The sequence below is a fragment of the Chelonia mydas genome, chromosome 22 (genome assembly GCF_015237465.2).
Source record: "Chelonia mydas isolate rCheMyd1 chromosome 22, rCheMyd1.pri.v2, whole genome shotgun sequence".
NCBI classification, from domain to species: domain Eukaryota; kingdom Metazoa; phylum Chordata; order Testudines; family Cheloniidae; genus Chelonia; species Chelonia mydas.
This window is the reverse complement of record NC_051262.2, coordinates 17,566,015-17,583,013: the sequence shown is the minus strand read 5'-3', so window position 1 is coordinate 17,583,013 and position 16,999 is coordinate 17,566,015. Positions and strand designations below refer to the sequence as shown.

The 16,999-nt window shown below is 51.9% G+C and overlaps 1 protein-coding gene across 3 annotated transcripts in view; it reads left to right on the top strand.

Moving 5' to 3' along the window:
* PCSK7 (proprotein convertase subtilisin/kexin type 7) overlaps positions 1-16,999 on the top strand; it is a 54,281-nt gene that overhangs the window by 12,510 nt on the left and 24,772 nt on the right. For all 3 annotated transcript variants that reach the window (XM_043534226.1, XM_043534225.1, XM_037882519.2), the window contains exons 6-8: positions 1,059-1,113; positions 3,880-4,018; positions 7,462-7,562. In XM_043534226.1, the coding sequence (XP_043390161.1) occupies positions 1,059-1,113; positions 3,880-4,018; positions 7,462-7,562 (295 nt within the window). The remainder of the gene's footprint in view (positions 1-1,058; positions 1,114-3,879; positions 4,019-7,461; positions 7,563-16,999) is intronic.

The window sequence follows — 16,999 nt, the reverse complement described above, 5'->3', positions numbered from 1 at the left end:
CCTGGCGGCAGAAGAGCCCACACCACAAACACAGCCGCCGTGGCGGGGGCCAGGGTCTGTGCGTTCTCACCAAGGGCCTGTCTGGAAGGAAGGCAGGAGCTGTCCATGGGGACATGGGCTTGGGCCTGCATATCTTTTGGAATCAAGCTTTCCAAGCGTCTCCTGCCCCAGCCTGCCTTGCCAGGAGTCCTGCACAGTTGAGCCAGGTGGAGGTTTGCAGCCCATCATATTTCAGGGGTGGGGCTATGACTTTATTGTTCCTAATAGACATGTCGGTGCTGTTGAAGGCTGAAGTACACCGTACTCGGTGCTCCTGGATGGGAGTCCGTCTCTGGGCCTGTCCACTGGGAGATTGTCTAGCGCCTTTTAAAATTGCTCCAACTAAACTGACCGTGAAACCAGTTAGAGCTGTGGGGTAAACCCAGTTAAGGCGGCTTGACCTATTCTTAATCAGCCAGCTTCCAGACAGGTGTAGACCGGCCCCCCTGTGACACCCAGCCTTGTGTGAGGGTGAGGCTTACAAAGGGGAAACTGGAGCCCAGAGGCATCCTGCCTGGGAGGTGCATTGTGAGCTGGAGTGTCTGGGGAGAATAACCTTACCCAAAATCAAACCTTCCCTCCCTTGGACTCAGACCCGGAGTGTGGTGTGAACATGAGGGCAGGCTCCGACGGCCTGGGGCCCCCTCAGATGGATGGGAAAGTGCCGTGTGCTCAGCTCCCAGATGGCTGAAAGCTGGTCCTGTCTGACCGGTGCTTGGGAGCCTCTGTCCAGGTTTTGCATATAACCAGCACTAGCCTGCCCACTGGTTGGCAGATTGGATAGAAGGAGGCCATGGAGACTGAGCTCCTTTCCTGCCCTAGAGGTGGGCTGTGCTGGGCAGGGTAGGGCTGCATGTGGGAAGCTGCTCCTTGACCTGTCTGTGCTGCATCTGTCCTGTGGACAGATAAAGGGCTGCCAGTTGGGCACCTTTTCCCAGCACTGCAGTCACGCATGAAAACTTGAATTCAAAGCAGCATCCCAAGGTGACTGTGTCTTTTCATGGTGTCTCTCTTCACAGCTGGGGTCCGGATGATGATGGCAAAACTGTGGATGGCCCTCACCAGCTAGGAAAGGTATAAAAGAACTGAGCCTGCCCCAGAGCGACCACCTCGCTGGGAAATGCCTTGCCAGGCTGGAGCCTGTGATTCTCGGTTTGCCTAAAGCTCAGAGCAGGAGGGACTGCCCTGTGGTGCAGAAAGCTCTTGTGTGACCCCATCGTGCAGCGCACAGCACGCCAGGTCACCGTGCCACAGGGAGAGCTGTTGTTGCCTCAGAAAGGGTGACAGCTGGGGTTGTAGGGGATGGTGACTTGAAGTTCCAAGGAAAGGTTCATCTCACATAGACTCTCAGCCCCTTTGTTACTTAACAGCTTTTATAGGAGTGAGCGGCTCAGAATCCAAGGAGTGCAACCTCAGAAAGCCTGAGAATGAATAAGGGACTCAGGCAGAGTATCCAGACCCTGATGAGTGGGATAAATGGCAGAGGGAGTCAGTCTGGAAGGGGCATGTAAAGGTTTTTAAGATGCCCCTGCCTGAGAGAAAGAGGTGGCTGGAAAGGAAAAGAAGGAAGGAGTGATTTTTGGATTAATCCACCTGGGGGCTGGCTGGGCTTTCCTCCCCTCTCCCTAGAATGGCTGGTCTGGCTGCTGCTGGAGTGCAGAGGTAATTTGGCCCCTGGCAGACTCTGTAATCCAACTCCACTGCTTGTTAAGACATTCTGTCAGGTCTATGAACAGCCCCTTCACTTCTTGCAAACAACTATAAGTTATTGTGGCTGTGGGCTGAGGGTTTCTCTATATTTAGTCACTGCTCGGCCCTGCTGCAGGAGAGCCTGCACTGTTACTGAGCAGCAAATGAAACACCCCCCAAAAATGCAGGCAGAAGCCAAGCTGCTGACTCTGATGCAGATCAAGGCCTGGCCCATTTCCGGCCCTAATGCATCATTAAGACACTGATGCTCTCGGTTTTCGCTAAAAAGTGAGCATTTATCACAGCCATGCTGTGCACTAGCTCCCCATCCATGCGCCTGCCACCCAGTGACTTACTAATGTGAGTAAGAGCTACAGGGTCAAGCCCCTAGTTTTTATCCATAGAGTACTCGATGGGCGAGAGCCTGGCTGACCCAGGGACTGCCTCTCCATGGGCCTGATCCAAAGCACATTAAAGTCAGGGAAAATATTCCCATTGATTTCAGAGGTTTTGGGATCAGAGCCCATCTGCGAATCCCTGAGAGTGCCCTGCGGCTGTTCTGGGGAAGGGGTGCAGCGCACCTCGGGGAGGGTCTTGGGAGGCCGAGGCTGTGAGTGGAGCTGTGGAACTCCCTGCCTCTGGAGACCGGGATGGACACATACCTCATCTCTTTGCCCAGGCGTTCCCTTGAAAAAGGGGAGGCTGCCCAGTGGCCAGTGAACTTGTTCCTTCCAGAGCCCTTTCTGCAGAACAGCCCATAAAATGCATGCTAACCAGAGAGGGATGGATGAACATTGTCCCAATTCCCTAACAGCCTTCACGCTTTACTACCTTGTACGTTGTATTTGATGCCTAGAGCGTACAGCGATGGGCTTAGCTAGATGATGCCTCCTTTGGAGTGAGCGCCTAGAAATTCAGCACGGCTCATGTTTAGCTCTCAACTAACACAGAACTCTGCAGAGTTCGTCCTGCAATGCTGTTGCTGCATCTCGGTAACCACAGAACAACAGTTGTGTTGCAGCTCGGTGGCGTGGATACAGATGCCTTACAGCATGCATCTCTGTCACGTTGTGGTTCCAAATGGATTCCAGTTGTACCTGTTCATTTATTCTTTCCCAGCATTCATAGGCCGTCCAGAATGCTGAGACCAGCCCCTGGCTCTCTAGTAGCTACTTCGCACCTCTGTAGCACAGTTCGTCCCAGGATCTCAGAATGTGTATAATAGACGCAGCCTCATGCCACTGCTGGGAGGCAGGAGGAATTACCTTTGCTTCCTAGTTGGGTAAACTGAGGCACAGAGTGGTTTTTTGACTGACTTCTGGTCACACAGTAAGCTGGGAATTGTAGCCAAAGGGTATTGACTCCCAGTTTCCAGCTCTAAGTGCCAGGACACAGTATCTTAGAACATAATGACAGGTTTCAGAGTAGCAGCCGTGTTAGTCTGTATCCGCAAGAAGAAAAGGAGGACTTGTGGCACCTTAGAGACTAACCAATTTATTTGAGCATAAGCTTTCGTGGAAAACACTGAATGCATCCAATGAAGTGAGCTGCAGCTCACGAAAGCTTATGCTCAAATAAATTGGTTAGTCTCTAAGGTGCCACAAGTCCTCCTTTTCTTAGAACATAATGTGCTCATCAGAGGGGTCCATGCAATTAACTCTTTACTAGGTGCTAGGGTCACTGTCTGTGCCTTTGGAAGTACTGCCACGTCTGGGTTGGAACATGGGTGCTGCGAATGGAATCCAGCAATGTTACACAATAACGAGTTTAAGACAGATTACCTTCTCCAGCTGAACCTGCAGGGAGAGTGTAAGAAAGCAGAACATGATTCAGATCAACATAGTCAAAGCAGAGAAATATGCACATCAGAGTCTGAAAGCTCTTTGATGTAAACTTGGTTAGCTGAGTTCAGACCTGGTGTAAGCAGGTTCAACTCCATTGGCTTCAATGGAGATTCATCCTCTTATGCCAAGTCTGAAATTGACCCAGCATTTGCTGGTGGAAATGCTTTATAAAAGCACCTCGTTTCAGCAGGGCAGGGTGCAGAGCTGGGTATTTTATGGTTTCTGGCTGTAATTGTGCCGGTAAGCCTGGATAAGGGAACAACAGGAGCTCACTCTTTAGCAGTAACATGTCTTTTCTCTTCCCCAGGCTGCCTTGCAACATGGGGTGATTGCTGGTCGCAGGGGCTTTGGAAGCATTTTTGTCGTGGCCAGCGGCAATGGAGGGCAGCACAATGACAATTGCAACTACGATGGTTACGCCAACTCCATCTACACCGTCACTATAGGTAACCTGCCGTGTGCCTGTAACCCGGCCCCGCTCATCTGAGCGCTGGCGATTGCTGAGTAGCACTGCGAGTTGCCAGGTCTGCTCTCCAGTATGACCCCAGCAAGGAGCTGAGCTCAGAGTCCTCTCCGCAGTCTGTGTGGCTGCAGGCACCGACTTTAGGGCCTTGGCATGGAGGTGTGCGTGAAAGGCTCTTGCTGCTGCTTGGAGGGAATGCTTGTGCCATGCCCTAGAGAAAGATTGTAAAGATGAGAATGACGACTCTTTCTTTTTTAAGGAAAAATATAATCCGGCTTCTCTAGGGCAGAAGCTGAGTGAGGGGTGGTAAAATCTGTGAAATGGGAAGTAGAATTAAGCTCTTCCCTGTAGAGCTGCCAGCCATGAAAAAATACGTTTGGGTCTAGTTTCTCCTCCATTCCTTCCAGGGATCACCCACGTAATGTCCCTGTCTCTGTCAGAGCTGTTTGCACTGAAAGTCATCATGCAGCAATCGAAACCTACCAAACAGCAGCTGTTCTAATAGAGATCGCTGAGCCATGACCCCAGAATGGCTGATTCAGGGGTTTGCCCCAAAGCCCAGGTTCATGACGACAACAGCAACCCAGCCCTGTGACAGACTAGCATGCGAGGAGCTGAACGGTAGGCAATGGGCACTGGCTGGCATAGCCTGCTAAACCGGTACCACTGCCAAAGGAAGCTGGTAACTCCTGCCCTCAGCATCCCATTTGGAAATTCCCAGATTCCCTGCATCCCCAAGTTCAGATCATGCGAGGGTCTCCCTCCAGGCTGCCTAGAAATTCCACATCTGACAGGGCACTTCTGTAAGAGCAAGTGGCAGGGGGAGGTCTGAGGCCTGGCTCGCTGTGAAAAGCGCTTTGAGATCCTTGGATGAAAGAGAAGTGCTTCTTCAAGTGTGTGAGAGTCTGCCAGAGCCATTACATCCCGTCCTGTCTGATTGCAGCTCTTCCTCAATGCTTCTTTCCCAGATTTAAATACCCATTCACCTGGGGAGGTGGACCAGGATGGTGGGGGTGGGGGAATGACAGAAGCTATAAGATTATGGGCTTCTGGGACACCATAAACAGTTTATAGCACATTCATTTTGAACAAGGAGCTTTATCCCTTGCAATGAGCCTTCATTTCTGCAGCATCCCTGCTGTGTGGGGCTTTAGCTCCTAACCCCCCCGAGACTCTGCCTGTGACAACGGATGGCTCTGTAAGCTCTGGGGCCCAGGAGGTATGCAGGTGATGTGGGCTCCGCAAATGAAATGTAACTCTGTGATTGATGGCTTCCATTTGCTGCAGCTACTGTAGGGCCAGCAGGGAGAAAATGCATATTAAAATCTGTGCTCTCGCTGCAGAATGCACAGTTAATGAGACGTCACCAGTATCTTCCCCGCTTGCCTTCCTCACTTGCACTGCAGGATTTTGCTGCTTTCAGTTTTGCTGAATTACTGAAACTTTCCCCTGCATTCAGCTTTGCCCTGCATGTGAATTAGCGAGGAGGGAGGCAGCACGGTCTAAGGAATGGCACACGGGGCTAGGTACCAGGAACAACTGCCCGTTCTTGCTGTACAGCCTCTGGCAAGTCACTTCACTGCAGCTTTTTCCCCAGCTATAAAATGGAAGTAACTTGCCTGCGTCTCAAAGATGTCGGGGCTGATTAATGGTTGTGAAGGGCTAATTAGTAAGACGTCCAAGTAGCTGCCTGTGTTGATGATGATAATACAAAGAAATGCAACAAGTCCTCCCCTCCCTTGCTCCCAGTGTATGAGAGGGGTTTTTCCATTCAGTTTAATATCCAAGATATTTCTGTATCCTGGGGAGGGAACGGGTGTGTTAAGGGTGGGGGGGCAGGAGATGCTTCTTCATGAGACTCGACCAGCGTAGCTATGGATAGAAAACTTGCTGAGCAACATTGCAGGCTGAGAGCTCTGCTTCTCGTCATCTGCTGGTATTTCACTGAATAAAATGAGGCTTAATATGGTAAATGTCTCTGGGAACTTCTTCCTGGAGGCCAAGCAGGGTATGTGTTTGCTGTAGGGCCCCTGTTCGGACACTGGAACAGGGTGGCTTTGTGGGAGGGTACAGACAGCAGCCTCAGCCCCGTAGGCCGCCGGCTGTAGGTATGGGTCCGTGCAGCAGCACCGTCTCCCGATTCCAGAGTGCACCAGGGCCTGTGTTCCAGACCCAGGCACGACGGGCAGCGTGCACAGGAGATAGCTGTGTGGTAGTCTACCATGCCGGTACTTAGCTTCTGACAAACGGTAATTTGCTGTGGGTATTATTCTCCCCATTATACAGCTGGATAAACTAGGGCGCAGAGAGGGGAAGTAACTTGTCTAAAATCCCAGGAAGTCCCTTGCAGAACTGGGATTAGAATCCTGTTCTCCGGGTGCTGGTTCTGTGAAGTCACCGCGAACCCAGGCTGCCCCTCAGTAGAGCCCGTAGTAACGCTGTCTTTCATGGAGACTGAGGTGTTGAGCGAAGACCATCTTGGGATAGTTCTGGTTTTGTAAGCAAATTGCTTTAATTGACATTTCCTATGTGCTTTCTGAGAAGGAATTTGCCAGTTGTTCAGATTAGACTGTCGTGTGTGTAAGTGCATGCCAGATAGTGACTGGTGAAACCCAAAAGGGTTGGAGGCTTGCTTTGGATAAGCCCGCTTCAGACTGCTGAGCACTGCTTAAAATTCAAAAGTCCTCTGGATTTTCCATCTTACAAACTGCATCATAAGGGATCCCCTCCTGGCCCCATCTCCTTCCCAACGTCCTATTCCTCCACTTGGCTTCCGGCAGGTTTCCTTCTGGGGATTGCTGGCGATCCATGGTCCAGGCACTGTGAGAGCCAGCGTACTACTAACCATTGAGCTCAGTTGCTCATCTGCAAACTCCCAATATCCTCCTTGTCCCCAACCTGCCCTGGAGGGAAGGGAGCAACCGGAGGGGTGACGTGGCCATGGGGTAACTGGCCTGAACAGTGGGTGCCCGTGAGCTGTTTGGACTCCGATAGCCGCCTCCCTAGAGGGAGCGTTACGCAGAGTAGGACTTCCCCACTGATCAGGGCTCGGGCAAAGGGCGGAACGACCAAGCTTGTCTCAATTTCCTTGGCAGGGTCACAAAGAGGATAAGATTTGTTTGGGCATAACACTATGTGGAAGTTAATTCTGGGCCATTTTGTAGCAGGCCTTCTGCTCACCTGTGAAACTTTCCCGCACAGGCCGGCGTGCGTTGAAACGCAAGGAGCGTCAGCGGTTCGATATGTGACTCGGTTTCTCCTGGAAGTGCGGAGTTCTAGAGTCTGTCACTTTTTTGGAGTGAAAAATCCAGCCTCCGTCTCAAGGGGGAAGGCTGAGAAGTTGCCTAGGAACTGAGCAGCTGGGACGTGTAGTGAGAGAGGCAGCAGCCCCTCGAGCTTAACGTGTTCTCCTTCGCTTTTCCCCAGGTGCGGTGGATGACGAGGGGAACAGGCCGTTCTACGCTGAGGAGTGTGCTTCCATGCTGGCAGTGACCTTCAGCGGTGGGGATAAGTTGAGGAGGAGCATTGTGAGTAATGCATAAGGCAACTTCTTCCCTTCTACCCTCTTAGCCAGCTCTGAGCGGCTGCCGAGCGGTCTGGCCCCACGGTCTGCTCTCAGCAGTAATGAGCTGAGCCTGGAGGAGCTGGGTGGGCAAGAGCACGAGCACGTCTCCCATCTGGTTGTTCCCTGCCAAGGTGAGCACCCAGAATAAATAGACCAGATTCTGGCCCCTGCTACCGTCCCTCTGTGCCGCTGCAGCCATGCCTGTGAAGTTGCTCTAGCTGTTGGGATTCCTCCCGCTGGCAGGATCCCCAGATGGCATAAAGCCGGAGTAACAGGCCATCCCAAGCCCTGGCCGTGGTGTTGGGGGTGTCACCAGGGCTGCTGTGCTTGTCCCTGACGGGTGTCACAGCCCAGCTGGATGCTGTTAGAGCCGGCACATGGGAGCACAACACCAACTAGAGCAGGGGTGGGCAAACTACAGCCCGCAGGAGAGTCCTGCCAGGCCCCGGAGCTCCCGGCCGGGGAGGCTCACCCCTGGCCCCTCCCCTGTTGTCCCCCCTCCCCTGCAGTAACACCGCCTTGCGCCTGCCCACCTCCCAGGCTTTCAAATAAGCCTGTCCTGCCCCTCTGAGCGGCATGGGAAGGGGGAGGTTGGATAAGGAGCAGGAGGCCCCGGGGAGCAGTCAGGTGACAGGGGGCAGTTGGATGGGGTTGAGGTTCGGGGCCGGGGGGGGAGGAGACAGGGAACGGGAGGGGAGGGGTTGGATAGGGGAGGTCCCGGGGAGGGACAGGGAGCAGGGGGAGTTGGATAGGCGTGGGAGTCCTGGGGGGCCTGTCAGGGGGTAGGGGTGTGGATAGGGGTCGGGGCAGTCAGGGAGCGGGGAGGGTAGGATGGGAGTGGAGTCCCAGGGAGGCAGTCAGGGGACAGGGAGCAGGGGGGGGTTGGATAGGCGTGGAAGTCCTGGGGGGCCTGTCAGGGGGCGGGGGTGTGGATAGGGGGCAGGGCAGTCAGGGGACAGGGAGCGGGGGGGGTTGGACGGGAGTGGAGTCCCAGGGAGGCAGTTAGGGGCAGGGGTCCCAGGAGGGGGCGGTCAGGGGACAAGGAGCAGGGGGGTTGGATGGGTTGGGGGTTCTGAGGGGGGCGGGAGTGGGAGGGAGCAGATAGGGGGCGCAGCCTTCCCTACCCGGCCCTCCATACCGTTTTGCAACCCTGATGTGGCCCTCAGGCCAAAAAGTTTGCCCACCTCTGAACTAGAGACCACAGGGATCAGGGGAGTGTAAAGGGGTACAGCCACCTTTTGCCATCTTTCTCCTGCCCCCGACTCCTCCAGGGTACGGGGCTGAAGCCAGCTCAGCAGACCTGTGGCTCTAGCCCAGAGCGGGAATTAACCATTCCCATCCCAGGACAAACCCATGGTCCCCGTCGTTTGGTGTGCCGTCTGAGAGAGTGGCCGTTGCTGGATATATCAGAGAAAGGCATAAAATCCCAATGCCAGACCATTGTGGGGGGGCCTTTCGCCAGCTGCGAGTCAAGCATGAGGAATGAAAGCCCTTCTAATTTTCCAGCTAGCGAGCACTAGCATCGCTGCGACATGCTGTTCTGCCTCAGAGGTGGGCGCGAGCCCGCGTTTAACCCACTCAGCTGTTGGCTCCAGGATCCTGGAGCAGGGGGCGTCACACAACAACACATGTCTGTCTGGGGTTTGTTCTTTATTTGCTTCCGCTGGAGTGTGGCTGGCTCACTATGTGCACCAGCCTGCGAGGTACCGGTGTGCTCAGGACCATGGCGTGCTGGAGCCCGGGTTCCCCTTGCAGCAGCGGGGCAGGAGGCTGTTGTCCTTGGGGGTGGCTGCCGTCACTAGAGATAAATGGGTGAGTCCTGCTCACCTGTCATGGGCAGCCAGTCTAGATGTAGGGGCTTTGGACCCAGTTCCTCCGCCTGGCTTGCAGCACAGCTTAACTAACTGAGAGCTCCAGAGCTGGAGGAAATACAGTTCACCATCACTAACCTGTCTAGTCGCCCTGCCTGAGCCCACTCACCCACGGGGTCATCTCAGCAGACATTGGGACTGCTGGTGCCACAGCACAGAAAGCAATTAGGAGAAGCACTGGGGAGAGGGGGCACTTGTTTCGGTCTATCTCCTACAGAAATATTGCCCAGTGGGTGATCTGTTTATTTCCTGTCAGGCAGCCCTCTCTCACCAGCACGTGTGGATCATTGCGTCCGGAGAGTACTGCCCCTCCACATGCTTGCCCATGTCATATTTTGTATCTCAGCAGATTCTTAGTGGGAAACCTAAACACACATTTTTGTCCTAAAGCATCAAGAGGGTGTTGGCTTTAACGGGACTCTGGCTACACTCCAAAGCAGCTTCTTCATGCTCCCTCTTTCCCCGCTTCTGTCACCATCATTAATGGGCTGTGACCACTGTTCCCTCTCAGCTGTGCGTGTGTGCGCGTGCACACAGATCCTAAACTCCGCATACACGGCAAAACACTGTGTGCACAAAAATTTGCACAGAAGAAATTTTTTGCACACAACGCCTGTCAAAAATTTGCACAGAAGAAATCTTTTGCGCATACGGCCTGTCAAAAATTAGAGGGAACATTGGCTATGACCCTATGTTAGAAAACTGTGTTCTGACTTTGCTTTCCAAAGGGGAACACACGGCAAGAGACTGTCTCTTCACAGGTGGATCTCAGCTGTGCGCAGGCTGCCTGGTCTCCGTGGCTGTGCTGCACCAATCACTGAGGGTATGTCTACACTACGAAATTAGGTCGAATTTATAGAAGTCGTTTTTTTAGAAATCGGTTTTATATATTCGAGTGTGTGTGTCCCCACAGAAAATGCTCTAAGTGCAGTAAGTGCATTAACTCGGCGGAGTGCTTCCACAGTACCGAGGCTAGAGTCGACTTCCGGAGCGTTGCACTGTGGGTAGCTATCCCACAGTTCCCGCAGTCTCCGCTGCCCATTGGAATTCTGGGTTGAGATCCCAATGCCTGATGGGGCTGAAACATTGTCGCGGGTGGTTCTGGGTACATATCGTCAGGCCCCCGTTCCCTCCCTCCCTCCTTGAAAGCAAGGGCAGACAATCGTTTTGCGCCTTTTTTCCTGAGTTACCTGTGGAGATGCCATACCACGGCAAGCATGGAGCCCGCTCAGGTAACTGTCACCGTATGTCTCCTGGGTGCTGGCAGACGCGGTACTGCATTGCTACACAGCAGCAGCCACCCATTGCCTTGTGGCAGCAGACGGTGCAATAGGACTGGTAGCCGTCATCGTCATGTCTGAGGTGCTCCTGGTCGCCTCTGTGAGGTCGATCAGGAGCGCCTGGGCAGACATGGGCGCAGGGACTAAATTTGGAGTGACTTGACCAGGTCATTCTCTTTAGTCCTGCAGTCAGTCCTATTGAACCATCTTATGGTGAGCAGGCAGGCGATACGGATTGCTAGCAGTCCTACTGCATCATCTTCTGCCGGGCAGGCAAGAGATGAGGATGGCTAGCAGTCCTATTGTGCCATCTTCTGCCGAGCAGCCATGGGATGTGGATGGCATGCAGTCCTTCTGCACCGTCTGCTGCCAGCCAGAGATGTAAAAGATAGATGGAGTGGATCAAAACAAGAAATAGACCAGATTTGTTTTGTACTCATTTGCAAACCCCCCCCTGCCCCCCGACTAGGGGACTCATTCCTCTAGGTCACACTGCAGTCACTCACAGAGAAGGTGCAGCCAGGTAAATCTAGCCATGTATCAATCAGAGGCCAGACTAACCTCCTTGTTCCAATGAGAACAATAACTTAGGTGCACCATTTCTTATTGGAACCCTCCGTGAAGTCCTGCCTGAAATACTCCTTGACATAAAGCCACCCCCTTTGTTGATTTTAACTCCCTGTAAGCCAACCCTGTAAGCCGTGTCGTCAGTCGCCCCTCCCTGCGTCAGAGCAACGGCAAACAATCGTGCATTTGAGTTGAGAGTGCTGTCCAGAGCAGTCACAATGGAGCACTCTGGGATAGCTCCCGGAGGCCAATACCATTGAATTGTGTCCACAGTACCCCAAATTCAACCCGGCAAGGCTGATTTAAGCGCTAATCCACTTGTCAGGGGTGGAGTAAGGAAATCGATTTTAAGAGCCCTTTAAGTCGAAATAAAGGGCTTCATCGTGTGGATGGGTGCAGGTTTACATCGATTTAACGCTGCTAAATTCGACCTAAAGTCCTAGTGTAGACCAGGGCTGAAGGAACATTTGGTAGCTGTTACTCGGGTTGGGTCGTTAAGCTGATTGGCTGCCTCTCCTTCCCAGGTTGGGCATGCTTAACCCCCAGCTGTTTGGGGAATATTTTGTCGACTTTTCCTTTTTTGTCAGAAATGACTTGTCACCGCACTATCCTGCTTCCCTGGGCCAAACATGTGTCCCGGCTTTTGGTGCAGTGCGAAAGCCGGGGCACCAGATCCCCAGCATAGTGCCAGTGAATTTGTGCCAATTTCCACCAGCTCAGGATCTGGCCCAGTATGTTCCCAGTTTGGGACCAGAGCATCCTGGAGTCTTGCCAGCCTGGTGCAGTCTCAGACTGTTGCCCTTACTGGCTCAGGGTGGAAAGAGGTCTGCAAAGTTAACCAGCTCCAAGCAACAGGTGCACGTCCTCTGCATGCATCACCAAGGAAGGCAAGCATCTGCCTCCAGGCCTACGGATCCGGGCAGAGTCACTGGTGTTCTGAGCTGGGGAAGCCTGGCTTTTGACCACACTGGCAGGAGTACTACGTTCTCTCTCCCATTCAGCTAGGCGACAGCTAGAGCTCTTGCAGCATTTCACTGTTTGCAGGTAGTTGTTTAATTTGTGTCAGTGCTCAGTAGTCAAACGGCGCTGGGGTCGGTGCTTGCTTTTGGTCCCAGGAGGCCGAGAGTGGGAAATCTTGGCAGCGAGAGGGGCCCTCTTCTTTAACCAGCTCTAGCTGTGCCTGCTCCATGACAGCTGGGAAGCAGATTTCCTTCCTCTCTGAGTATTTCTGGGCCCCGTTCGAATGTGCCTTGTGCTTCCTCTCAGTCGTCTGTCGAGGGCCATAGCTCAGGGGAACTTCTGCCTGAGCCATATTACTGGGGAAAGACTCAGCTGAAATTTGTAACAGGAACATGTCCCCTTCTGTTGCTTATCTTTTCAGACGTTGCCCAGTGCCCAGCGCATAGCAGGAGCTACCAGCATAGACATGATGAGTGTGATTGATTCCTGGGCCTAGCGGTTGGCCGTGGGGTCTTGTAATGTGGCACATGGAGAAAGTTTTGTACCTCCAACAATTTTGTCTTAGCAGCCACATCCCAAAGTGCACCCATGCATTGCCCACGACCTCGTCTCTCCCAGCAGAGCTACGTCGGGGCCGTGGAAACCGCACCCTCTGTGTTTTGTGCCATGTGAGCTGTCGGAAGTACAGCTTCCCAGGCACCAGCAGGGCATCTTATTGGAAAGAAAGGGCAGGGCAGCTCAGTACGTTTCCGGTGGCAGTGCTGAGTCTAGTGAGACATGATGCCACCTTTAAATCAAGCAATGCAGGTAACGGCTCTTCCTCATGCACTTCTGTGTAAGTGGCAGATTCTAGCCGTGTGCCTGGGTATCACAGGCAGTCCCTCACCCCAAGCTTGTCCTCCACACTCCCTCCCAAGCTTTTCAATAGAGCCAAAGATTAAACCTCTAGACAGTGCTAGCTTATCTAAACAACGCTCCGAGCATTCCTGATGCTGTTGTGAGCTTTGGCTCAGCTCTGTATGCTGGAGAGTAAAACAAAATCCCCATTCTCTGTTCGTGTGGAAAAACCAGGCAGTGCAAACCTAACAGCTGCTGGTCTTCTGTCCTTCATGGGCTATCCCTGAGCCACCTTCCCACAGCAGGGAGTAAGAGAACCAAACAGCGATTTGTCTAGTGGGAACACACACTGCTGGGTACGTCTTCGACGATGCTAGGGATTGCAATAGCTTTTCTATAGAACAGAATCAAATAGATGGAGTTCATAGACTCTGCTATGGAGGCAGGAGTCTGACAGTTTGCTTGGCTTCCAGTGGGAACAGGCTTCTCCTAATGCTGCTGGCACTTCCTTTAGGTCTGCTTGGCTGTGTTATTTCCAAACAACTAACATTCAGCAGCCACGGTAGTTTGTTTTTATGGGCTGCCGCTCTTTTTAAATACAAGAAAGTGGGAGGGGAGAGATTACCCTGGAGACCAGCCTTGGGAAATCTCAGAGTGTTTCCACTAGCATACATGGAAGAGGGGCACGTCAGTTGCCCTTTCTCTCTCCCCCATAGCTCTAGTTCTCTCCTGTTCATGATGCGTATGTGCTGTTCCTGGCTCCTTCGAAGAAACGACCAAGTTCTAAATACATCTGGCAATTTCCCATTGCTCAGGTTTGGCAGTAGTTCTACAAACGAGAACTCTCCGAAAGAGCCAGATCTGTAGCTCTGGATCTGTAACCGGATCTCTGCTTTGTAAACCAGACTTTGATAACTAATTGGAGCAATTAGGGGGAATGACAGGGTCTCCAAATGGAAATGGGGAACTTGGGGGGGGGTCCAGGAAAATGTAACAATGAAAGAGACCGTGATGAGAGTACAAGTTAACTAGCCACTCAGTTTGTATGCTGAAAAGTAAATGAGCCCGAGAAAGCTTGGTTCATTTCATCTCTGAAAACCCCAGGGGCTAGTGCAAAGAATCAGTGTTTCCGAACTAGAAAAGGCCACATCCCCATCTAAGAAAATGGTTAGACTCCGGGTGCTACAAAAGAAATAAAATCTATAATGGAGCTTAAGTTTTCCTTTAAAAAATAACTTGAATTAATTCACGCTGGCTTGAAAACCACTGGTGCTAGAGAAAAAGAAACGCTCGTCAATTAGGGACTCTGCTATACTTTTCATCTTGGAGTGTGTTGTCGTTTTCATTTTTATGTCCAGTTTCCTCCAAACCTGAGGTCTGTGAGCTAATTTTAAAAATCCTGACATGCCCTTTCTCCTTAAAGGATGGCCTCATATATTGATAAAACAGGCACTACTCTTCCATCAAAGAGTCTGAATTGGATGCCTTTCACAGCCAAGGAATTACACATGATGTAGATCTGTCCTCTCTTTTTACAGTAACATGACCACTACTCCAATAAACCTGTGTCTCTGTTACATAGGGGCATATTAAATATACCCCCGTCTACAGAGACTATTCTCTCCTCTTTGTGCCTTTTAATTGTCCTTTAATAGTATTGGAGTTAATGTTTTTGACAGCCATCTATTTTTCAGACTATAAATGTTCTGCCATTTCCGTTAATGGGAAGAATTTAATATGGTCTCTGGCATGAACTGCATCTCTGACTGACCTTTGTGGTGCTCGCTGTATTTTTTTTATAAATTTTTCTGTAGAACATACAGTATCTCAGTGCAAATTGCAGCTGTTAGCAGCAGACAAAATGCTTTGGAGTGGAACATAAAAGTCAACAAAGGAAGTACAGTTCTTGGCAATGGAGGATGCAGTTATATCTCACTGTGAGCGGAGAGGGACAAATGTTTATGCCAGCTTGCCCTGTGCTTTGACCATAACCAAGCTTTAATTAGCTGATTTTATGGCATGATGGAGGACAGAATGATGCACCATTTGGAGCCTTCTCAAGTGAATTTTCTAAGGCTCCCTTGTTTACTTGCATCTTATCTAAGATACCTCTTACAAAGGCCAAATTTTGCTTGGTTACACACCAGTGTAAAGCCAGAATAAATCTGTCGCCTTTAGTGGAGCTAATCTGGAATTACACTGCTGTATCCAAAAAAGCAGAACTTGGCCTGGTAGTTTTATTTTCTACCAAGCTATGACTGCTTTTACCTCTCTCCTGACTGATAGCTGCATTTAGGTAACTACGGTTTTGTCCACACTGGACACTCAGGAAAGTTAATCCAAATTAACTGAAGTATGAATTTAAAGTAGATTAGTTAAGCTGCATTGAACCCCTGTGGGATTAATTCTTATTCAGAGTTAAAGTGGCCTTAATTCTGTTTATCTTAATTCACTTCCAGATGGAATAACGGCCCTCAGTGCGCCAGTCTCTGCAGCTGGGCCTGTCTCTTACTTTGTGTTTCAAAAAGAAATAGCATCAGTTTAATTTTAGCAGGGGAAGCATTAACTCTATCCAAGCTTCTGTGCAGGGCTTAATTGCCCCCAGCACCCTCCTTGGAGCAGTGCTAGACCAGCCCCCTTGCTTCAGCTGGCAGGAATCCATGGCTGATAGTCTTACAAAGAGACGGGCATGGGTAGGGCAGGAGATGGCTGGTGTCTGCGCTCAGCCTCCAGGAGAGGGAGGCTCCGTGGCAAAGGTAACTCCTGCAAGTTTTAAGTTCTGTGGCTGCAGGATATGGTGGCCGAAAAGCTGAGCCAAACTGGCCACTAAGCGCTTCCCGGGAAGAATAGGGTGAGCTGGATGGGGGAGAAGCTCCCTGTGTCTCACATGAAGACTCGATGCAGGAGGGCGCCAGGTTGGCTGGGTGGTGACCACATGGTAATGACATGAGTGCTGCTGAGCCTCAGCCGAGGCCTTTGCTGAGTTCACAGGAAGCGGAAGGGCGGCAAATGGGGGCTTACCAGGGTTTGATACTTCCGGCGTAAGCTGCTGGGAAGTCTATGAAAAGCCAGTCCCCCTTAACCTGGGCAACGGAGCCGTGGGAAATCCTGCCTGGCAGCCAGGGGGGAAATAGCCGTCCCGCTGCACCCTGGGGGAGACTCAGCTTTCTGGGTTTGGAGAACTGAACTGCTGAGTCAAAAACCATTAGCAGCTCTTGACAGGGGGAGTGAGGGGTGTTCAGCATGGTCCCCAGCAGGAAAAGGAGCTGCGGGAGCAGGGCAGGGCAGAGCAGGAGGGTTGAGAGGCAAGCACGCCTGTGAAGCTGCCATGGGGGTAGGTGGGTTATTTTGGGCAGAGCTTGTAGGGTTGAGAGCTGGAAGGTGGCTTGGAGCAATGGAGCGATCTGGTCCTGGGCAGCTAAAAAACCAGAGCAGAACTTTTTTCACAGTAGCAGCCGTATTAGTCTGTATCTGCAAAAAGAACAGGAGGACTTGTGGCACCTTAGAGACTAACACATTTATTTGAGCATAAGCGTTCGTGAGCTACAGCTCACTTCATCTTGTTGTGTGACCCGTGTGAATCCATCCCTGCCATAAGCCAGGCAAGCCCTTTGTGGGCCAGCAGCTGCAATGCTGCCCTCTCCTGTTCATATGTAGCACGGGGGGAGCTCTTCGCTTGGTCAAAGTGCTGGGCAGACGTCCCCTGCAATCCTCACGCCCCAGCCCTCAGTTTAGGGCTGCAGAAACAACTGTGCTTCGGGTGCCCACGGCAAAGCTGCCTGTGGTGTCATTGCAGGAGCACGGTGTCCTCCTGCGTCTGTCCTGTACTACGCTGTACGTACCTTCACGGGCAGGCGCCATCTGCTCCAGGACTCTGTCACTAC